Source organism: Erinaceus europaeus, chromosome 12, assembly GCF_950295315.1.
Source record: "Erinaceus europaeus chromosome 12, mEriEur2.1, whole genome shotgun sequence".
Lineage (NCBI taxonomy): Eukaryota > Metazoa > Chordata > Mammalia > Eulipotyphla > Erinaceidae > Erinaceus > Erinaceus europaeus.
In genome coordinates, this window is record NC_080173.1 from 51,548,556 (window position 1) to 51,572,931 (window position 24,376).

The 24,376-nt window shown below is 43.5% G+C and overlaps 1 protein-coding gene and 1 non-coding gene across 4 annotated transcripts in view; both read right to left on the reverse strand.

Annotated features, from left to right (window-relative positions):
* Positions 1 to 5,691: 5,691 nt before the first annotated feature.
* SOCS7 (suppressor of cytokine signaling 7) overlaps positions 5,692 to 24,376 on the reverse strand; it is a 45,604-nt gene continuing 26,919 nt past the window's right edge. For all 3 annotated transcript variants that reach the window (XM_060203609.1, XM_060203611.1, XM_060203610.1), the window contains 4 exons: positions 21,201 to 21,329; positions 12,661 to 12,796; positions 12,097 to 12,246; positions 5,692 to 8,495 (listed from right to left, as the gene is read on the reverse strand). In XM_060203609.1, the coding sequence (XP_060059592.1) occupies positions 12,126 to 12,246; positions 12,661 to 12,796; positions 21,201 to 21,329 (386 nt within the window). In that variant the 3' untranslated portion in view covers positions 5,692 to 8,495; positions 12,097 to 12,125. The remainder of the gene's footprint in view (positions 8,496 to 12,096; positions 12,247 to 12,660; positions 12,797 to 21,200; positions 21,330 to 24,376) is intronic.
* LOC132542248 (U6 spliceosomal RNA) lies at positions 20,003 to 20,109 on the reverse strand. The gene has a single exon (XR_009553353.1). It is a non-coding gene; the product is annotated as a U6 spliceosomal RNA (small nuclear RNA).

Genomic DNA, 24,376 nt, shown 5'->3' on the forward strand with positions numbered 1-24,376 from the left:
GGTGAGATCGAGCAGTCTTTGTGATGAATGAACATAGTGGCTGCTGACTGGCTACGGAAGAAGGGCAAACGCTAGAAGAAGAAGTGGCTGAAAGTAGTAGACAGGTACCAAGGGATGTGAAATAGGTAGTTTCAGGTTTGGGAGTGGGTGGAAAAGGGGTGAAGGGAGTTTTAGTTTGAACTGTTTCCAAAAGAATGCCCTCCCACTTTTTAAAAAATTGCTACCAGAGTTATTGCTGGGGCTCAATGCCCACACAATGAATCCACTACTTCTGGTCACCATTCCCTCCCACTCCCCTTTTTTCTTTTATTTTCCCTTTTGTTGCCCGTTGTTTATCATTGTTGTTGTTGTTACTGCTGTCGTTGTTGTTGGATAGGACAGAGAGAAATGGAGAGAGGAGGGGAAAACAGAGAGGGGGAGAGAAAGATAGTTGCCTGCCGACCTGCTCCACCGCCTGTGAAGCAACTCCCCTGCAGGTGGGGAGCTGGGGGGCTCGAACTGGGATCCTTATGCCAGTCCTTGCACTTCATGCCATGTGCACTTAACCCGCTGCGCCCCTGCCCGGCTTCCTCGTTTTATATTTGATAGGACAGAGAATTTGAGAGGGGAAGGGAAAAATAGGAAGAGAGACAGACACCTGCAGACCAACTTCATTACTCGTGAAACTTCCCCCCTGTAGGTGGGGTACAGAGGCTTGAACCCAAATCCTTGCACATGGTAACCTGCATGCTTAACTGGATGTGCCTTCTGGTCCCCAAGAATGCCCCCCCTTGCCTCCAGGGTTACTGCTGGGGCTCAGTGCCTGCATTAGGAATCCACGGCTCCTGCAGCCATTTTTTTTTTTTTTTTTTTTTTTTTAGTTTTTTGATAGGAGAGAAACTGAGAGAGGAAGGGGAGATAGTGAGGGAGAAAAATAGACACCTGCAGGCCTGCTTTACCCCTCTGCAGGCGGGAAGCCTGGGGCTTGAACTAGGATCCTCGCAAAAGTCCTATGTACTATGTGCACTTAAATCAGTAGGCCGCCACCTGGTCCCCCAAGAATGCCCCTTTCTATGGGGATTTATCACCCAAGTCAGAGGGAACTAGGACCACCTAAATTTTGTAACACATCTAACCATTACTAATATGAATGCCAAATTTGAAATCACAAAAACTTGTGTTTCTAATTTCAAGAAATGTATTAACAGATTCCTTCTAACAACTTGTGGCCAAATGGTGGTCATTAAGAGAATTTGAAGACCTGATTCTGAGTTAAGCATTTTCTCTTGTGATGTCATTCACACATTATAACTTGGAGTGCCTTTTCTTCCCAAACAGAAGAAAAAAAGTTTTTTGTTTTTTTTTGCCTCAAGTGTTATTGCTGGGGCTTGGTACCTGCACTACGAATCCATTGATCCTGGAGGTCATTTTTTCCCATTTTGTTTGCCCTGTTGTCGTTGTTATTGTTGTCACTGATGTTGTTGTTGGATAAGACAGAGAGAAATCGAGAGGAGAGACAGAGATGGAGAAAGACAGGTGGGGAGCCAGAGGCTCAAGCTAGGATCTTTACGCCTGTCCTTCCACTTTGTGCCATGTACACTTAACCCCCTGCACTACTGCCTGACCACCAGAAGAAAATTTTAACTGGGAGTTAGCACTATCACTGAATGGCTATCAGAACCAATGCTTCATCACAGCACAAACCTTTGACTTGTGAGTTAGAGGACATGAACACGGCTCAAGCCTGAGCCATTTTCAGTTTATTCTATGAAAATGACATTCAAGAGAGCCAGGGTTCAGTCTAACTCAGCGTTCTTCCTGAGGATGGAGAGAAATTGCATGAAATTCCTCAAAATGTGCCAATAACATGAGACATTGGGTGGAAAATGAAGAGAAGAAATCAAAGTGGCTTTGAGTATATACAATCATCAGTCAGACAAAATTTCCAAGTCTTTTTCTCTCCAAATAGTTGAGCTCAGCAGAGAACTGACTGGCAAGACAGGTGGAGCGAAGATTACTCCTAATGAAAAACCTTGATTCCCAACCTAGGTGAATACTAGAACCAACTACTTTGGTAACATGAACCAGGTAAGAGCCCAGCTTCATTGCTTAAAGGCAGTAAGGTGACAGGTACACTCCCACGGCCCCCAAGCTCTCTGGAATTCTTCTGCAGTTCTTGACCATTAGCCTCAGAAATCTTTTAACATTTCTAATAAATTCACAGTTCTCAAGTCCTAGGAGCGGATTATCTGAACCTATTCAGGAAGGAAGAGGGATGAAAATACCTAGGATGAAGAAGCGGGTGGTGGCGCACCTGGTTGAGTGCACATTACAATGCTCAAGGACCCGGGTTTGAGCCCCTGGTCCCCACCTACAAGGGGAAAGCTTTTTGAGTGATGAAGCAGGGCTGCCGGTGTCTTTCTCCCTCTCTCATCTTCCCCTGCCCTCTCGATTTCTGGCTGTCTATCCAATAAAGAAAAAAAAAAAAAAATGAGGTGGCAGAGGGGTTATGAAAAGCATAAACCTGTGGTCCGGGAGGTGGCACAGCAGATAAAGCACTAGACTCTTTTTTAAAATTATCTTTATTGGATAGCGACAGCCATAAATTGAGAGGGTAGAGGGAGAGAAACAGAGACACCTGCAGCCCTGCTTCATCACTCCTGAAGCTTTCCCCCTGCAGGTGGGAACTGGGGGCTAAAACCTGGGTCCTTGTGCACTGTAATATCTGCTCAACCAGGTGCGCCACATCCAGCCCCAAGCATTAGATTCTTAAGCATGAGGTCCTGAGTGCAATCCCTGGCAGCACATGTACCAGAGTGATGTCTGGTTCTCTCTCTCTCTTCTCCTATATTTCTCATGAATAAATAAAATCTTAGAGAGAAACAGAATAGGGAAAAGTATAAACCCAAATAACACAAATCGTTTCTAAACATTTTTATTTCAAATCTCTTTTCACCCCTCCCCAAAAAAGACATGGGTCAGTACAGCAATCATAAAAAGGAGATACAAACACAAGAGTCAAATGTCTCCCGCACTGACACTTACAAAAACTGGGAATTATACATGGGGTTTCCAAACAGGACCTGCAGCAGCTACTAATGTCCCTTTACAAGAGCCAAACATGCCTATTAATACAGTATATACAGACACCCCATTCTGGAACTAATCTACAGGGACATCCCAACACCCACCCCTCTACCCCCAGAAAAATACCAAAACACACCCAAAGTGCATTTGTTTTGTTTATATCAAAACATCTTTCCCTTTCCCACCCCGCCCTCACCCTCCCACCCCATTTGATTGGCCTGCAAGTCTATTTTAACCATTTAGTAATTTTTTATAGTTTATGAAAATAAATTATACAGCAACTATTTTAATAAATTAAGCACAAAAAGGGAGATATAAAGGAGGAAAACTAAATGGGAAGACAAAAGCCAGGCCACGCTTTGGCTTGGAGGAGATTAAGGGTAGTTAAAGAGGACCAAAGTGGTTGCAAGGAGGGGTGTGGCTCCCCTTCTGGTGAAGAACTGGCAGCCACCTGAGCCCAGAATGACACCCCTCTTTATTGAGTGTCTTAAAAACAACCAAAAACTGTACAGCGGTGGCTGTGCCAGGAGCAGCACCAGTTTGGGCATTTCTATAACCAGCCTACCCACAGAGCAATGCCTGGATGACCCTTGTCCCTTGGAAAACATTCTGGGCTTAACAGTGAAGGGCAGGTCCCTGTTCAAGGGAGCACCAGGGCAGAATAGTCAGACTAGCCTCCCTGCCCTACCTGAGCTGGGTAGGGGGCTTAGGCCACAGCTCTTGAGTAGAGAGAGCTGTGTGGTTTGTGAGTATCCTGGGTTCTGACCAGAGTCCTAACTTTTTCTTATACTCTATTTCCAGGAACAACTATGATTGCAGTCCAGCTGCAACCAGAACCAGACATGCATGTCTCCTGCCACGGCTGGCTGCTTTCTTCCTGCCCCTTGATACCTCTTGGCTGAGGAGACGGTAGCGGAGGGGGAGAGAGTAGTTCCAGGTACCCCCTAAACAAGATAAAATGGGCATGAAGGCATGTGACAGACTCAGCACGCAGGACTGGCTTCCTGGGAGGTAGATGGGGCTGGACAGGAATGGGAAATGGGGTAGAGAAGACAGGAAGGGAAACAGGAAAAACCTGGTGGCACCTGCCAGGAAGGTCAAGAAGCAATGAAGAGGACGACATATGGACTCTGCACCTAAAGAAAGGTCTTTCCCTGGCAGGTTAGAAAGTCAGTATTTTAAATCTAACTCATTACTCTAACTGCAGCACCTTAATTCCCAGTGCCTGTCTGACCCACTCCCATCTCCTCCCAAGACTGCTCTCCACCTTAAGGCCTCCTGTTGTTTTGTGGGGAGCATGAAAGCTCCAATGTCAAAGCAGGACAGACCATGAGGAGTGGCAGACTTGACCTGTGAGCTCTGTGGCCCAATAATCCTATAGCTATCATACGGGGAAGAAGGGTCACATTTTTTTTTTCTTTTTTCTTTTCTTTCTTTCTTTCTTTCTTTTTTCTTTTCTTTTTTTTTTTTTTTTTTAGTAAAAAAAGGGTTTACTCCCCAGGAGCAAATAAATCATTTTGAACTACTGATAAACACTGCTGCAGTGAAAAGAAAGGTGGCTACATGTATGCAATAGCACAAATTCAGTGTAAGAACAGCTGTGTTGACAATTCGAGATAAACGTCACTTTATCCACTCACCCCTTTCCCACAAACCAACCCAAGAGGATTCCCATAGGGAAAATGTCTAACTCAAAAAGCCCTCCCTCAGAGACAGGGGGCAAGTCATTCTCTTATAAGTGGAAAACAAACGTCAGGTTTTCCCCCAGTGGAGATGCTCTCAACGCCCTGACTGGTGGCTGAGACTTCTGCAAAGGAAGACACACATGCAGACACACAAACACACTTTCAGACCTCCTTCCAGCAGCCACAGGGCTATACCCTAGTGCCTATTCCTCCAGCCTCAGAGCTCAAAGCCAAGGGAGAGGCCACAGGGACAGGGACGGACCTAACCTAAAGATTCTTCCTATCTCCCTCCCACTTCCTGCAAGTGTCTTGGCCCTGGAGGGCATCTGATTCTCCTTTCCTCACTCACACTGGATCTACAATTTCTTGCCCTTTCCTGCCCCCACACATTCAAGCTGCTCAGGGGATGCTTGCTGTGATCACATACCACCTCAATCTTGATGAGAGGCTTACATAATCAGCTCAAGTGAGAGGTAGGAAAGGAAGAGTGAAAAGCATGGCTCAAGCTCCCCACCAAGTCCTTCCCCTCAGGAGGCTGCTGGTCCAGTCCATGGCTCCTGATCCAGGTTGTTACATTCACTATATCTAGGCACAGGCAGGCCACCACACCAAGGTTATCACCAGTGCCCCCAAACTCCCCGCTATCACCCACTTACCTGTCCCCCCCTTCCTCCATTATTCTTGTGCTCTTGCCACAGCACACAAATTTCCAGTTATAGCAAGGTGTAGCAGTAGTTGTCACTAGCTCACTGTGGTTCATGACTATTCTGAGGAATGTTACAGTAAACACGAACAAGTGAGGGGCACACAGGTAGGGCTAAGGTAACTGATATCACCCATATCACCATATGCAATTTAGAAGTCAACGATGGGGGAGGGAAGCGTTCTACAAGTGAGAACATTCTCCAGTTTATGACTTACATTACAACCAAAAAAGGAATGAGTTCCTTTGGTAGAGTGTATTTCGGTCAGCGCTACACAGAACTGGTAAAGAGACAGTGCAGAGGATGATGGGCCAGCTGCTCCTGCTCCCTCCCTATTTACTCTAACCAGGCTAGAACCTCAGCCAACTGGCCCATCCCACTTTCTTCCACCACAGCTCCTAAGGGAAACTACTTTTCGTTTGTCTTATAGCCCATTTAACTGAAGAGGAACTGTGCTACAAACTGGGCTGTGACCACAGACATAGATGAACAATGTCTCCGGCAGAGAACAAGGACTATGATGAGGTTGGGTCACACCTCCTCAGCTGCTTTGATTTTGTACCTGAGCAAGTGTCTCCAAAGAAAAGCTGCGTGCTCTCAAGGACACAGGGTTTCTGCCTCCCTCACACAAGCTGTTCTGACATCAGTGAGGTCTCTGCCATGATGACTTTGGGACCCACTTCACTATTCTGATCTTTCAGCACGTAGACATACTTCATAACTAGAAGTTTTGGCCTAGCTCACTGGATAAAAGGATTCTTTGATGCTGCTGGACCATGCAGAAAGTCTCATTTATCTTTCTCATCGCACTGTCTTGCCCTGCATGTGATTCAAAGTGCCATCACTACAGAGCTTCCTAGACCATCTAGTCTTCCCTGGTTTTACTCACTCTGATTTCTGTTAAAGATAACCCTCTCTTGATTCTCTCAACAACAGAGCCACTCACCAACTGCTTCCTTTGTGACAGTCACCTTCGGCCAGCTATCATATAATCCACTCCTGTGTTTTTCACCATATCTAGACCAAAGTCAGGCAAAGAGACACTAAAAAATAACTTTGAAATTACAGGTGACTGAAATGGTTAAAAACAAAAAAGAAATATTCTAGGCAGCTGTATCCCAGCCACTTGAGGATCCAAACAGATTTCGGACTACAGCTCTATAGTACAGGGACACTTTCTGCAAGATGGCAAAGTTAGTCTACATCTTCAAGAGGCAACATTTACAAGTTATGCCCATTTCTGGAATCACAGAATCTTAACACTTTGGTGATACTACTATGACAGCCAAGGAGAGAAAAGGTACTTCCTCTGATAAATTTCAGAGATGGGTTGTGTTTTTGCCACAAAGCTCATTTTCTGGGCCAGCTCCTACAGTCAAATTTCCTCCCTCTTCAGTTATAAGGAGGAAGACTTACAAAAACCTTTCTATACTGAATTTATGGCAGCAGGCCAATGCTTCCAGATGAGGCAGACCTATAAATTACCAAGACCCTGGGGCCTCACCCAAAACCAGAAGGAAACCACAAACCTGACGATATCATTTATCTTTTGAGATGAGGCAGATATTTAAGCATAGAGGAACCAAAAAAGGCAGTCTTATAGAACACTTACTGCAAGAATAATCAAGCCCAAACAGCTCAAATTTCACATCTTAATAGCAAACCTCTCCCCAGAGTAACTCTACATAAAAGCAAATCCATGGTGTTACAGCATTTGATAATGGCTAGCTTCAGAAAAAAATCAAGACCACTGAAAAGCACTGGGGTTTTTCTCTTTCCTCCTCTACCCCCACCTAGAAGACAGGCAACTCTCAAACCAGCATCTGACAGACTTCTCAATGAAAGGAGGGCAATCAGGATCTGACTCAGGGAAGTGGCTGGGTTGCTAGAAAGATCTCAGGAAAATAAGACTCCTTTGCTACATCCCAATCTTGAAGTGAGATGACAATGATAAACTGAGAAACGTGAAATGTGATGGATGCTCTTCTCCTCTCTCAGCTGAAGAATCCCATTAAGGCTGAAGCACTAGAGAGCTTACTCTAGGAAGAGCACAACTACAGTAGCTTTTTTTTCTCGCCTTCCTCCATATTTCCTCTCACTAGATGACATATGGAGGTATGTAACATCGACTCCTAAGCCATGAATTTGGTTTACCATTAAGAATCTGGAAGCATGCTCCAATTACTTTAGCAGTCCATGATTGTGCCGAACTGCTCAGAAGATGAGAAAAACTACAGCCCTGACAGCTGGCAGAAGCAGGAGAAATGATGTTACCATGATCGGAGTGAAATGTACAGTAATCTCCTGGGGTGGGGGGGGTGTGGATGTAGGGAGAACGGGGCTAACTTGAAGTCAGAGAGCTTAGATATTCAGTAAAATTATCCAGTGATGACTCTACAGCCAGGTCTCCATGCCCTCAAAGGTCTCAAGGAGTGATACTTCTCACAGCAGAGGGCATTTGCCAGTTTTGTCAAGAACTCTATTCTAAAGACCACCTACTCTTTCCAGCTCCTTCTGAAGCCATCCATGCAGATACTCATCCCTCAGAAACTCTGCTTGATTTGCACTTTTGATTCCTTCCCCATGGTCAATAGTGACAACTGGCATACTTCTTTGGCACCAACTAAATGACCATCACTGGCAAGATCCCCTCCCATCCTCCATTTTGTACTTGCTCACCCTTTGTACCACGTCAATACAATGGGTACAAACAAACCCCAGCTGCCTTTAAGGTGAATTCTTCATACCAAGAAATATAAATATCCCAAATAAAACTTCTAGGGGAAAAAGAAAGAAAGAAACAGTGTTTAGACTTCTTAAAGTTTTCCAAGGAGCTCATCCAAGATAAAACAAGTGGAGCCCCCACTCAGAGTATGGCTGTGTGCTTCTTCCAAGCCCCAGGGTTTTCAGGGGAACCAAAGTCTTTGCACAGAGAACTATTCTCATTTCCTCTGGTTTTTTGTTTGTTTGTTTTTCACTTCTCTTTTCATAGTAACTTCATTTGGTTCTTCACAACAACTGGAGCTTAGCAACCAAATGCCTATAGAGAGAGAGAGGGAAAAAAAAATTAGAGTGGTTCAACAGAGTGGAACCGGAGTGAAGAGTAGCCTAGTTTCTGGAACTAGAGGAGAACAGCTCAAAAGGAAAAAGAAGTCAGGACAGCTGAACAATGTCATTGGCTGAGGATGGGAGCCTGAGAGCCCACAATTATTTGCACATGATGAAAAAAAAAAGAAGTCCTGAAACAGCTACTAAATGTATCCAACCACACTGCCTAATTTCTTTCTTTTTTTTTTTTTTTTTTTTTTAAGATTTTATTAATGAGAAACATAGGAGGAGAGCAAAAGAACCAGATAGATAGACACCTACAGACCTGCCTCACTGCCTGTGAAGCGACTCCCCTGCAGGTGGGGAGCTGGGGGCTCGAACCGGGATCCTTATACCTGTCCTTGGGCTTTGTGCCACGTGCACTTAACCCGCTGTGCTACCATCCGACTCCCTATTAAGTACTTCTTAAGGCCTTTATAAAACTTTTCTGCTTTGCATTAATCATTTGTTCCTTTAAAAAACATATTTGTATTATTATTGGATAGAGACAGAGAAATTGAGAAGGTAGGGGTAGATAGAGACGGAAAGATAGACACCTGCAGCCCTGCTTCACCACTTATTCCCACAGCAGGTGGGAACCAGGGGCTTGAACCGGGGTCCTTATGTACTGTAACATGTGCTGTGTAATGTGCTAGGTGTGCCACCATCCAGCCCCATTCCTTCCATAAAGTTTGGAGCCTTCCATCATCTTGTGTCTCTCTAATTGTGCTCCTGTTTGTGTGGATTCTTCCTAGAGGATAGTACCTACAACACTTAAGGATCCAAATTAGTCATTTATTTTACTTTATTTTATTGGGAAGTACAACCCCTCATCTCCTCATGATACCTGTCAAGGTGCCTGGGAAACACTTGCTCTCCCAACCTAGGACCCCTCCCCCATCATACACAAGGACTCCACTGTTCCTTCATCCATCCCATTCTCTCCTTCCCTAGAGTCCTTTGATTTGGTGTAATACACCACACCCAGTCCAAGTTTCACCTTACGTTTTCTCTTACTATTCTTTTTTAAGTTCCACCTACAAATGAGATCATTCAGTATTGGTCCTTCTCTTTCTGGCTTATCTCATGCAACATGGTACCTTCAAGCTCTGACCAAGATATTGCACAAGAGATGACCTCATAATGTTTTTTTTTTTAATATTTATTTATTTATTTATTTATTTTCCCTTTTGTTGCCCTCATTATTGTTGTTGTAGTTATTGTTGTTGTTACTGATGTCATCGTTGCTGGATAGGACAGAGAGAAATGGAGATGGGGAACACAGAGAGGGGGTGAAAAAGATAGTCACCTGCAAACCTGCTTCACCGCTTCACCGCCTGTGAAGCAACCCCCCTGCAGGAGCTGGGGGCTCAAACCGGGATCCTTCTGCTGGTCCTTGCGCTTCGTGCCACGTGCGCTTAACTGCTGCGCTACCGCCTGACTCCCAACCTCATAGTTTTTTTTTACATAGGCTTTTAAAATATGTATTTATTTTCCCTTACCGTTTTTTTATTGTTGTTGTTACTGATGCCATCGTTGGTAGATAGGACAGAGAGAAATGCAGAGAGGAGGGGAAGACAGAGTGGGGGAGAGAAAGATAGGTACCTGCTGATCTGCTTCACCGCCTGTGAAGTGACTCTACAGGTGGGGAGCCAGGGGCTTAAACCGGGATCCTTACGCCTTGTGCCATGTGTGTTTAACCCGCTGCGCTACCACCCGACTCCTGACCTCTTAGTTTTTATGGGGACTTCAAGCCAATATGGTGGCAAACTATTGCTCTTGAATGTCACCAACACAACAAAAACTACAGCATATACTGGAAAACCAACACAGAAATGGGTTTGAGGAAGCTGGGCGATGGTGCAGCAGGTTAAGCGCACATGGCATGAAGTGCAAGGACCGGCATAATGATCCAGGTTCGAGCCCCCGGCTCCCCACCTGCAGGGGGTTTGCTTCACAGGCGGTGAAGCAGGTCTGCAGGTGTCTTTCTTTCTCTCCCCATCTTCCCCTCCTCTCTCCATTTCTCTCTGTCCTATCCAACAACAGCAATAACAATAATAATAACAACAGCAATGACAATAAACAAGGACAACACAAGGGGAAAAAAAAAGAATTGTTGCTTAAAAAAAAAAAAAAGAAGTGGGCTTGAAACTCAGACAAATTGGGGGGGGGGGGCAGAATTCTGGTGGCAAAAACGAAGGGAATTTAAACCAAGGTAAAAATTTGCTATGACACTGGGCTTTCAACATGACTGGCTTCTGCAGCTTGCAACCTGCACCACCTCTGCCATGGTCACTCAATGCAAAATGGCTGCATTTGTGGTGGCTACTAGGTTGTGTCCTCTCCTAGTTCCAACCCATCCGCCTCACACCCTACTCTGGCCCATGCCCGACTTCAGATTTTAAGTAGGCCACCTGCTGCCCTCCCAGGTCCAGTCCAGTTGTTATGTTCAATCCCTGTTCAGCCTCTGCCTGGTATAGTTCACCTGGCTTCAGTTAGGCCCCCTGCCTCTATGGCTACTATGTGGTTCCAACTAGAGGCCTGCCACCCACTACACCTCAGGCACCTTTACAGAGAATCAAATATAATGACAAGACAACTAAATTCCCTGCAGTACTGGACCAAGGCAACAGTTCAAACAAAACTCCAAATTTAGTAGCTATATAGACCTCCTGATGAAGATGTCAAAGCTATGACTCTAGAGATGTTTACTAAGATACTCTATGGGAAAATAACTCAGTGTACCAATGGTAGAACGTCTCCTAGATACATTAATTTCCTGGGGCTAGGTGGTGGCGTACCTGGTTGAGCGCACACATTACAATACACAAGGACCTGGGTTCAAGCCCCTGGTCTCCACCTGTGTGGGTGTGTTTGGGACCTTTACGAGTAAAGCAGTGCTTCAGGTGTCTGTCTGTCTTCCTTTCTATCTCCCTCCTTCTTGATTTATGACTGTCTATCAAATAATAAATACGTAAAATTTTAAAAAGGTAATTAAAAATAAAAATTAAGGGAAAAAGGATTTTAAAAGTTCCTCATTTTATTTATTTATTGTAATGATTTTACTTCTCAGTGGCCTGACTGGTTCTCTAAGTAGAAGACAGAGCTGTTTTCCCACATCTCCGTTCCCCACTGTGAGAGAGGACACAGCACTCACTGAAGTGCACGCCTATTGTAATTAAAAGCATGATTGCTTTCCCTTTGGTGAAATTATTCCCCCCTCTGGTTTCCTGTTTTATGTCATTTGAGCAGCATCAGGAAGGTCAGTCACAGTAAGAAGGAAGGCTACATACCTAGCGATACTTATGTGTCTACTTCATTAATCTTATTTAATAATTAGCTTGCATATTGATGGGCAAATATTCTCCCACCTCTTACTTGTCTCTTTTCCCAATTATCTACCACCATCCCTCAATTCCATGGTTTTGTGGCTCTAGGAGTAGATGCCTGGATCAAAGGTACACAAATGGGGTGGGCGGCAGCAGACAAGGCTCAACACATGATGGTAAGTGCCAGGAAGACACTGGCCGAACAGTGAGGCAAAGAGCTCATACCCTTGGTGGTGACCAGCAGGGGCCCCTCGCTACGTGGAGGGCTCCACCTCTTGTTTCTGTTTGGAAATGAGTTGCGCTTCCTTTAGAGACAGGTATACCTCTTCTTGAGGATCATAGTAGTAAAATTTTCGAATATAAGAGATCAGAGGTCTGTGAAAAACACAAAAGAGGTAACACAAAGTGTTATTTATGTAAATTATAAAGAACACCTTTGTTCAACCTTTTCTTCTTTAATCTCTGTCTGACTGAAACTACACCAAGACTCTGAAGACCTAACGAATTCCTGTTTTCTTATTTACATAGAGTTCTAGATAGAACTTTACCCTTTACCATTGCCTCTCCCCACCACTCAAGAGACTGTAGAAGGCAGGCATACATACAAATACTCCCCTTCTAGCTGCCATGTGACAGTTGTAGAGCTAGATGCTAAGACACAGGAGAAGTGAAGGATGATGCCACTGGATATTGTCAGGCTTTGCTTGTGCAATCCAAGCACAGGCCTCACTAATAGTTGTTAACTAATGTCCACCCCCTCCTGCCCCAGTGCCAATGATGCCACTGTACTTAGGCAGTGGGAGATCTGGGATGTGATCAATCCGGACGAGCTGTCGAATTCGGAATCTGCAAAGGTGCTGGAGTGATTTGACATTGCTGAATCGGGACACTGGATAGAGCAGCTGAACTGGAGTTGGTGGCAGTCCTTCAAGAAAATCAAAATAAATATTCAGAGGGAACAATGTAACTAACTACAAATTTCCTTCTGTAGAGAATCCAGGGAAGAAAAAGAAATAAAAAGGATCTTTTCTTGTAGTTCATATACGTGCTCTGCAAAACTCCTTTCAAAAGGACTGATGATTTCTATTTGCAGAAGCATCACTGCCATATTTCACCTTCAAGGGAATCTATTTTCTCCTGCTGAGGACCTCCCCAGCATCACTCTTTTTTTTTTTAATATTTATTTATTTATTCCCTTTTGTTGCCCTTGTTTTTATTGTTGTAGTTATTCTTATTGTCGTCGTTGTTGGATAGGATGGAGAGAAATGGAGAGAGAAGGGGAAGACAGAGAGGAGGAGAGAAAGTTAGACACCTGCAGACCTACTTCACCGATTGTGAATCGACTCCCCTGCAGGTGGGGAGCCGGGGGCTCAAACCGGGATCCTTAAGCCGGACCTTGTGCTTTGCACCACATGCACTTAACTGGCTGCGCTACTGCCTGACTCCCCCCAGCATCACTCTTAACAGCTGAGTCTTGCATTTCAGAAAACCCAGTGAAAAATGCCAATTTGGAGATATTGCAAGTGACCAGCCATGGGCCAAAGGCTTTCAGTGAAGAATCAAAAGCAGCCTTGTTGAGAATGGGAGATACCTGCTCAGCACATCTAGCAATGCTGATGTGAAGGTGAAAAGATAAATCAATTCCTGCTAAGAGGATGGTAAATACAAGATAATTGAGATCAAGTTTATCTGCCATTTACTTAAAACCATAGGCTGTGGTCTGGGAAGTAGATAAAACATTAGACTCTCAAGCATGAGGTCCTGAGTTCAATCCCCAGCAGCACATGTACCAGAGTGATGTCTGGTTCTTTGTCTCTCTCTCTCTCTCCTCCTACCTTTTTCATAAATAAAATCTTTAAAAAAAAAAAGAGTTGATACTCACATGATTAAAGCCATAGGCTTTAAATAAAACAAGCCAGTCTAGCCATCTCTTATTTCCTACCCACTGTCCTCATTAGTAACCTTCTAGCTTCTGAAATTTTAGGCTGGGTATAGGCACACACAAACACAAACACAAAAATGACGCTCTTAAAAGACAAACAAACAAAACTCACTGCCTTCTGTACCCCAAAAGGAATTTTGGTTTATACTCCCAGGGGGGAGAAATGTTAGAGAAAGATGACTCTGAACCCCAATTTCATCAGGATCCTAAGAAAGAAGAAAAATGGATGGAAACCTGGAAGTAGTAGTAATAGATGTAGGTGTGACTTAGAAAGGAAGAGAAGGCAGGATCATGGGGAAAAAATGGGCAAAGATATATATATGGAGAGAGAGAGAGAGAGAGAGAGAGAAGAAAAAGGAGGAGGAGAGCTAGAGAAATAATAGTCAACTCATATCTGTGACCTTGGGAGAAGTACTGCAGTTTCCAATAGAGGGAATGGGGACACAGGACTCTGGTGATGGGAACGGTGTGGAATTATACCTGTTTATCTTATAATCTTGTAAACCAATATTAAATCACTAATGAAAGAGACAAAGTAAGAAAGAAACCTCACTGTAACTTGTTGGGCTAGTTGGAATTAGTACTACCCAGGGCAACTGACGCTAGCCAAGCCCAATGGTAGCCCCAGGCCCTCATGTTACCCTCAATATCAGCAGGCTCTGTAAGCAGGCTCTGTGCTAAGAAATTCTAGCCCTTTAAGATCAACACCACATAATGGAGACACCCAGCATGGCCTAAACACTGGAACTGGTTCACAGGAACAAGGATATCCTGGTTTCAAGAAACAAAGAGGCTATAGAAGGTAAACTGGCCTCCAAAAATATGTAAGTTGCCAAATCTTTGGAAGAATTCCCTTCTCAGCCATTATCATATCAAAAAAATTAATTTTTTTAAAAATATTTTATTATTTTTTTCTTTTTTCTTTATTTCCTTTTGTTGCCCTTGTTTTATTGTTGTAGTTATGACTGATGTCATTGTTGGATAGGACAGAGAGAAATGGAGAGAGGAGGGGAAGACAGAGAGGGGGAGAGAAAGACAGACACCTGCAGACCTGCTTCACCGCTTGTGAAGTGACTCCCCTGCAGGTGGGGAGCCTGGGGCTTGAACAGGGATCCTTATGCCGGTCCTTGTACTTAGCGCCACCTGTGCTTAACCCACTGTGCTACCACCTGACTCCCCCGCCCCCCCAAAAAAAATCTCTGTAGACAAAATTGTTGGGGGAAAAAGTATCTCCTATTTTTGGAACTTAATTTCAGTTTCTATACTTTTATGAAGGCATAAAAAGAAAAAAAATAAAGCTCACAAGTTACCTCCCAATAATTTGTCAGAGTCACTGATAATTGACTTTCTCCATTAAAAAATTTTTTTTTTAAATTTTAGTGAGATAAACACAGAGAAACAGGAAGGAAGGGCAGCACCTGGTGGTGGTGTACCTGGTTGAGTGCACATGTTACAACGCATGAGGACCCAGGTTCAAGTCCCTAGATCCCACATGCAGGGGGAAAGCTTCACAAGTGGTGAAGCAGTGCTACAAGTGTCTCTCTCCCTATCTTCCCCCCTCCTCTTAATTTCTAGCTGTCTCTATCCAATAAATAAATAAATAAATATAATTTTTAAAAATTTAAAAAAGAGAAAGAAACAGAGAGGGAGCACAAGACCAGAGCACTGCCTAGCCCTGGCTTATGGTGGTGCTGGGAACAACTGAACCTTGGACCTTGCAAGTTGGAGACATGAAAATCTTTTGCACAAGCCATTATGCTATCTCTCCAGCTCGACTTTCTTAATTTTTTTTTTCTTTCTTGTGACAGGTAAAGGTGTGTCTTAAGTGTAATGGCACTGGAGCTCTGGTAATAGGCATGGTCATACACAGATATATAGGTGTGAAACTCCACATCTAAATTTTTAATTTCTTTTTTTCTTTTCTTTTTGTTTTTTTACCTCCAGGGTTACTGCTGGGGCTTGGTGCCTACACCACAAATCCACTGCTCCTGGAGGCTTTTTTCCCTTCTTGTTTTAAACCGTGGTGGTTATTATTATTGTTGTTGTTATTGCTGTCGTTGCTGGATAGGACCGAGAGAAATAGAGACAGGATGGGAAGACAGAGGGGGAGAGAAAGATACACATCTACAGACCTGCTTCACCACCCGTGAAGTGATCCCCCCTGCAGGTGGTGAGCCGGGGGTTCGAACTGGGATCCTTATGCCGGTCCTTGCACTTCACACCATGTGCGCTTAACCACTGCGCTACCAGCAGACTCCCAACATATTTAGTCTTAGGATTTATACTTTAAGGTAGTTCATGTGAAGAATATGAGGATTATTTAGTTTAGGAAGCTTGCTTCTGCTTCAGGTTCAGCAAAGCTAGCCTGTCTGGAACACTAGCTATGTCTGAGGAAGAGCTCAGTCCAGAGAATCTTTTGTTGGGGGGGGGGGTCACCACAGAGAACCCACCCCTCTCACTGTCTGACAGGGAGGCTGTTTAGAACAGTCATAGCGCTCTGATTCATGATCAGCCTCTTAGCTTCTCCATCTCACTCCCACCGCTTCAAGCCTAAGGCAGATATTTTGAAGCACAGTAAACAGCCGCACTGCGTGGTTGATTCTCTCCTCATATACCATCAAAAAAGAATTCACACATGGATTTCTCTCTTGACTATATTTAAATTGAAGTTGTTTTAAAAAATGATTTAAGGTTCAAATGCCTTTTTGAATAAACCCTTTCATTATTTTTTTTTTTTAAATTTCTTTAGTAAATTAAACCATGGCAAACAGAAAGCATTTGGATTGGTGCACTGCATCAAAGTAAAAGACTCTGGGGTGGGGGTGGCGGGTTCAGGTCCTGGAACATGATGGCAGAGGAAGACCTAGTGGGGATTGTATTGATGTGGAAATGTTATATACATGTACAAACTATTGTATTTTACAGTTGAAAAATTGTAAACCATTAATCCCCCAATAATGAAATTTAAAAAAAAAAAGCTTTTGGAATTGGATTTAATATTGCTGAATTCAAGATGATGGTTCAGAGATAAAAGTAAATTATTTTGAGGCCTGGTGGTGGCACACCTGGTTGAGCACTCATATTACAATGCACAAGGACCCAAGTTCTAGCCCCAAGTCCACACCAGTAGGGGGAAAGCTTTGCAAGTGGTAAAGCAGTGCTGTAGGCGTCTTTCTTCCCCCCTCTTTTTTAAAAAATATTTTATTTATTTATTAATGAGAGGGATAGGAGGAGAGAGAGAAAGAACCAGACATCACTCTGGTACATGTGCTACCAGGGATTGAACTCAGGACCTCATAGCCCGAGAATTCAACACTTTATCCACTGTGCCACCTCCCAGACCACTCTTTCCCCCTCTCTATCATCACTTCCCTCTCAATTTCTATCTATCTCTATCCAATAAATAAATAAAGATAATTTTTAAAAAGCAATTTATCTCTTAATTATTCATTCCTAAAAGCACTGTACTATAGGACTTAAGCTTAAAGAGATCAGGACAATTAGCTACTTACAATTATCTGTTTACCTGCTTGAATTTTAGTGACTATATATACTTGCCTAAGTAACTGTGTTACTTTAGCTTTAGGTTCACAAATAGTGATCTGAAAGCTGCTACTTCTCTGGTATCCCCTCACCATTTACTGTTTGCTCCAAATACAGCAAATGATTGGGGCTCTGATATCCAGATCATGTTAACATGAGAGGTTAGAAATAGAAATAAAGGGAGTCGGGCAGTAGTGCAGTGGGCTAAGCGCACATAGCGCAAAGCTCAAGGACTGGAGTAAGGATCCCGGTTCAAGCCCCCGGCTCCCCACCTGCTGGGGAGTCGCTTCACAGGTGGTGAAGCAGGTCTGCAGCTGTCTATCTTTCTCTCCCCCTCTCTGTCTTCCCCTCCTCTCTCCAATTCTCTGTCCTATCTAACGATGACATCAATAACCACAACAATAAAAGAACAAGGGCAACAAAAGGGAAAATAAATAAATCTTTTTAAAAAGAAAAACAAAATAGAACTAAAGCCAAGATAAGGCACAGGGAAGCTGAAAGATCTAAAAGTTATGAATTTCACAGAACAGTGACCATTAGGAACTTTCCCCTGGTCTTTATGCCAGGAATCCTGGGCACAAATTCAGTTTTCAGTCACTTCACTATTTACCTCAATAGGGACTAAGTTAGGTATAACACTTTTCTTCCATATCTGAAAACTAACATCTTTTTTCACACAAAACTGCTGAAGACCAGAATTATGGATCCCAAAATGTTACTAGTGCTGAGCTGAAAAACCCTGGGATACAGAGAAGACATGTCACTGAGTAAGTTATTACAAGCTTAGTTTTGGTTATAAAAGAGAATGGTCCAAGTTCTTTAGAGTTGTCTGATTCAAAGTGTGATTAAAGTACTCAGGGAAGAGGCTTAGTACATAGAGCACATGCTTGTGGAAACCCAAGTGCCTAAGCTCAATAACCAGTACTGCATATGGCCACAGTGGTGTTCTGATTTCTCTCAGGCACCATCATATGCCAGATCCGAGCAGTACTCTGGTAAATAATAACAACAATAAATTAAATGAATAATACTTGGCATTCAGTAATCATCATCCTAAAACCTGAACAAACAGGCTTCCTTTAGAATCTACTACATTAAAATCCTCTTATTCCTCTTGCCAATTCTCTCCCCCAATAACATCAACCTCATACTTTAGGTCTTTGTGGTAAGCAAAGGATAAAGCAATAAACAATGATGGAAAAGAGGGGGGTTGGGTGATGGCCCACCCAGTAGAGTGCACACATTACCAAGCAGGAGGGCCCAGGGTCAAGCACCCAATCCCCACCTGCAAAGGGGAAGCTCCAAAACCAGCAAATCAGTGCTATAGGTATCTCTCTCCTGCTCTCTTGTCTCTCTCTCACTGTCATTACTAAAGAAGAAAGAAAAAGAATGGCTGCTGTAACAGTGGAGTCATGAAGGTAGTAAGCACTGCTTCATCACTCATGAAGCTTTTGCCCTGCAGGTGGAGAATAGGGGCTTGAACCTGGGTCCTGTGAATAGTAATGTGAACGCTGAACCAGATGCACCACTCTCAGGTCCCCAATAGTATTAATTTTTGATGTTGAGTCATAAAATAAATGTTTGCTAAATAAATATCCCTCCAAATCCAAAAACTTTATAATTTTTTAAAAATTTTTATTTATTTTTCAGGAAGATAGAAGGAGAGAGAGATAAAGAACCAGATATCATTCGGATACATGTGCTACTGGGGACTGAACTCAGGACCTCATGCTTGAGAATTCAATGCTTTATCCACTACCACCTCCCAGAACACAAACTTTAATTTTTTTAAAGCAGAGTCAACTCCTCCAAGAAATAATCCTAACTTTTCCCTTTAATCAAGTCAAGTGCAGGAGACCCAACTGTGTTGACAGCACCAAGGCAAATACTAAATGAAGTGAAAATTAATACAGTTCACACCCTGTCATGCCTTATTTAAATCACCAAGATTATAAATCACATTCCTGTAACCTGGCTCAATCCTGTTACTGATGTTCTGCCTGAGGCTTTGCTGTGATTTCTTTTTAGTGCAATTTCTTGGCACCCTGTTTAAGACTTTTAATTTGAGTCAATGGGAAAGCATGAAGTCCTAAATTTAGGTTCTATTTGTACCTTACAAATCCCTTAGTTAATATGATTTCTATTTTACTTTTCCCAACACTATAAACATATCCCTCCAAACCATCCCTTGTCTCCTTTTACATCTATTTTTACTTTTTCTATTTTTGTTTGTTTGTTTTGGATAGAGACAGCGAAGTTGAGAGGGACAGGGAGATAGAAGAGAGCAGGGAGAGACAGCTGCAGCACTTTCCCCTGCAGGTAGGAACCCAGAGCTTTCACTGGGTCTCTGCATACTGTAATGTGTGCACTCAACCAGGTGCAACATCGCCTAGCCCCCCCTTGTCTCCTTTTAATAGACAGTATACAGATACCTCTACAGTTAGTGCGAAGACCAGATAACCACATTGAAACATGGGAATTGGCCATTGTTCCCAAATTGAAAAAAGTCTCTATGCTCAACACTGGTAGGGATATGTGATACAATTTATCTGTCTTTAATAGCAAACTTATTATGACATGGACTAAATCCAAAGCAGACTGCCAGCCTCACTGACATTTATCAGTGCCTTCCTTTATATTATTATTTTAAATATGGAACACTTCATGAATTTGCATATTGTAATTGAGCAGGGGCCATGCTAATCTTCTCTGTATCATTCCGATTTTAGTATATGTGCTGCCAAAGCGAGCACCATCATTGCCTTTCTACTGAATATTCTTTTATTTCACCATGCCCTGTGGAAATGACCTGAAAGTCCTAACCTCTTTGTTTCACACATTTGTGTGAGGTGCCTGTATCAGGGACAAGAAAACATCTCTAAACGCTAAATAGTCACATGATACGTAGGCATTAAAAGCTGAATCAGTTTTTCCATTCATGTCATCAAAAAGATTCCTTTTTAATATCGTAAAGGACTAATGTACATGGGCAGGGGATTAACCACAGGACTCTAGGAAAGGTGAGTACTATGAAACTCAGGGGAAAAAAAGTCTCAAGAAAACATTGTGGGGGCTGGGCAGTAGCACAGCGGGCTAAGCACACATGGCGTGAAGTGCATGAACCGGCTCAAGCCCCCAGCTCTCCACCTGCAGAGGGGGTTGCTTCACAAATGGTGAAGCAGGTCTGCAGGTGTCTTTCTCTCCCCCTTTCTGCCTTCCCCTGTCCTCTCAATTTCTCTCTCTTATCCAACAACAACAACAGTAATAACAACAATAATAATATAATAACAACAAGGCAACAAGGGCAACAAAAATGAAAAAAAAAAAAAAAGGCCTCCAGGTGTAGCGGATTGATAGTGCAGGCACCAAACCCCAGCAATAATTCTGGGGGCAAGAGGGAAGAGAAGAGAGGAGAAGGGAGGGAAAAGGAGGGGAGGGGAGGAGAGGAGGGGAGGGGAGAGGAGGGGAGGAGGGGAGGAGGGGAAGAGGGGAAGAGGGGAAGAGGGGAGGGGAGGGGAGGGGAGGATAGGAAGAGGGGAGGGGAGGATAGGAAGAGGGGAGGGGAGGGGAGGATAGGAGAGGAGAGGATAGGAAGAGGGGAGGGGAGGGGAGGGGAGGGGAGGGGAGGGGAGGGGAGGGGAGGGGAGGGGAGGGGAGGAGAGGAGAGGAGAGGAGAGGAGAGGAGAGGAGAGGAGAGGAGAGGAGAGGAGAGGAGAGGAAGAGGGGAAGGGGAAGGGGAAGGGAAGAAAACATTGCTTAGATGGTGGAGCTAGGGGCACACAGTATGAGACTATCTTGAGCCATACAGTAGTACAGTAACTAATTAATGTAACTACAAACTTACCTGGAACTCTGGACCTCAAGAAATAAAGGAACTTCCCATTCTTGGAGTGCATGATGGCTCTCTTAATGAATTCTACCACTGATTGACAACGATCCTCAAACTTAGGATGACACCACAGGCTGAAGGTTCCTGGCATAGAAAATTAAGAAGAGTTAAGTCTGCAAAACTTAATTAGATCCAAGATGGTGGTTTGAACATTTTAATGATTTTTAACTTTTTGGAGGGCAGTTTGTGGGCAAGCTGAATTAGATGATGGTTCCCAGAGGTTACCTATGCCTGCTTGTTCCACAATTAATTAAAACATAGATCAGAATATCGCTACAGAAAGGGGCCAAGTGGTGGTGCACATATGTTACCATGTGAAAGGCCCAGAAGTTATAAAGACCCTGGGCCCTACCTGTGGGGAGGTAAGAAGGGGAGATCTTAGTCAGCAGTGAAGCAGTGCTCCTGGGTGTCTGCCTCTCTCCAACTCTATCCCCCCATTTCCCTTTTGACTTCTGTCTCTCTAAGATACAGACAGACACCTAGATAGGCAGACTGTCATAACAAAAAAAAAAATTAAGTAGTATCCCCTCAAAAAATATGTAGTTCAGGGCCTGAGGGAGGAAGATACTACCTGTCTCCAATGACCAGGTGAGCGAAATATAAGGCAGGGCTAGGGGGCTGGGTACCTGGTGAGCACACACATTACCATGTGCAAAGACCATACTCAAGCACCCAATCCACACCTGTAGGAGGTAAGCTTCATGAGTAGTGAAGCAGTGCTGTAGATGTCTCTCTCCATCTCTCTCTTTTTTTTAACTGATTTTTAAAAATCTTTATTTCATGAGGCACCCAGAAATTAAGAGGGAGACAAGACACCTGCAGCAATGCTTCACCGCCCCCTGTAGGTGGGGACAAGGGACTTCAATCCGGGTCCTTGCTCATGCGCTCAGGTGTACCACCACCCAGTCCTGTCTCTTTCCATTTCTATCTCCCTCTTGCCTCTCAATTTCTATCCATCCTATCTTAAGAAAAAAAAAAAAAAAGGCTACCAGGTGCACAAAATTTATAGTGCTGGCACCGAGCCCCAAGAATAATGCCAATGGCAGTAAGAAATTTTTTTAATTAATTTTTATTTCTTTAGGCAGTAATTTTTTTTTTTCTTAAAGATGTAGGTCTTCAAGTATTCGTAGAATAGTAGAGAAAAAGCAGAACTAGGAGGCAGGGCTATGGAGCAGCAGCGGTGTTTCTCTTCTCTCCTCTCCCAGGTCAACTAGGAATAACAAAGGAGACCACTTGGGACAGCAACAAGACAGGACTAGAACAACTTCAGGAACCCACCAAATCACCGGTGAGTGCAAACACATGTGGCTCGTGGACAGAGAGGAGCCTAGGGAGAGATTAAGTGGCTGGTAACAGTCCAGCAGTTTACCAGTTGAGACACCATCATCAGTCTGTTTCACCAACAAGAAGACAACTGAAGGGAGGAGAGGACTCCCTTGAGATTCACCAAGTGCAAATGTGAGTCTCCATAGCTACAGCCCTCAATCTGGAGCAGTGGCAGGGAGGCCCTATGCTGACACCAGGGGACAGAGAACTAACGAAGAAACTCACTAGAAGATCTATACCCTGGTGGCCAGTGGTGGGGCTGTGAGAGTCTCTTTGCATAACCACTGGATTATCTCTACCTCATGCTGCTTTATCTCTTGGTCAGGAGTCAGTGATTAAGCTAAGAAGCCTACTTATAGTTTAAAAGCCCTCAGGCTCCCATAGCCTACAGGGAAGAAAAAGCACAAAAGAGGCTTTTAAGGCAATGAGCTACAACTCAGGGATTAAAATACTATTGAAATAACTGTCAATTTCCACAACTGTGAACCGTTTTACTACCTTACTTGGACACAGGTCAATGCAGGCAAGAGTGATCAGTAATTTGAGGGGTACCGAGAGAGGGACCTCATAACATACTCTATAAAATGGTTAAACCAACAAAAAGAAATATTGGAGAAATGAACCAGAACAAGAGCCCAGCTAAATGCCCCCCCAAAAGCTTGAAGCACAAAAAGCCCCCCCCCCAAAGGCTGAAGCACAAAATAAGCTGAAAGATGAAATAGCTAAGAACATAACTAGCTGAACAAGCTAAATCAGTATAAGAACAGGGTAACAAAATAGATGAACTCCAGAAAACAGTACAGGAACGAAAGAATAGAATAAATGAGGCTGAAGATAGAATTAGCAAGATCAAGGACGAATTAGAGACAACTGAAAAAGAAGTAAGTTATTAAGAGATACTGAAAACAACAGAGACCTAAGGGATGACTTCAAAAGAAATAATATACACATTTGGCTTACCAGAGGAAGAGAGGGAGGGGATGAAAGGATTCTTCAGGATATAATAGCTGAGAACTTCTCTAGTCTGGACAAAAGACATAAAGGTTCAAGAAGCCCAGAGGGTCCCAAACAGAATTAACCCAGACTTAAAGACACCCACCAAGACACATCATATTTAGAATGGAAAAGAATAAGGGTAAAGAAAGGATCCTGAAGGCTGCAGAGAAAAACAAAGAGTCACCTACAGAGGAAAAACCGTAAGATTAGCAGCAGACTTCTCCACATAATCACTACAGGCCAGAAGAGAATGGCAAGATATCTATCGAGTGCTCAATGAGAAAGGCTTTCAACCAAGACTACTGTATCTTGCTAGACTGTCAATCAGACTAGATGGAGGCATAAAAACCTTCTCAGACAAGCAACAGTTGAAAGAATCAACTATGGGGGGAGGGTAGATAGCATAATGGTTATAGAAACAGACTCTCATGCCTGAGGCTCTAAAGTCCCAGGTTCAATCCCCTGCACCACCATAAGTCGGAGCTGAACAGTGCTCTGGTTAAAAAATAAAAAACAAAAAGAAAGAATCAACTTTAACGAGGCCTGCCCTGAAAGAAGTTCTGAAAGGTCTCCTATAAACAGTCAGACCACCATAAATATACCATACATCAGAACACTCTAAAAATCTACAAGAATGCCATTAAAATATCTTCAATCTATGATATCAATACATGTCAATGGCCTGAATTCACCTATGAAATGGCACAGAGTAGGAAGATGGATCAGAAAACACAACCCAACAACATGCTGTCTACAGGAAATCCACCTAACTCAACAAGACAAACACAGACTCAAAGTGAAAGGATGGA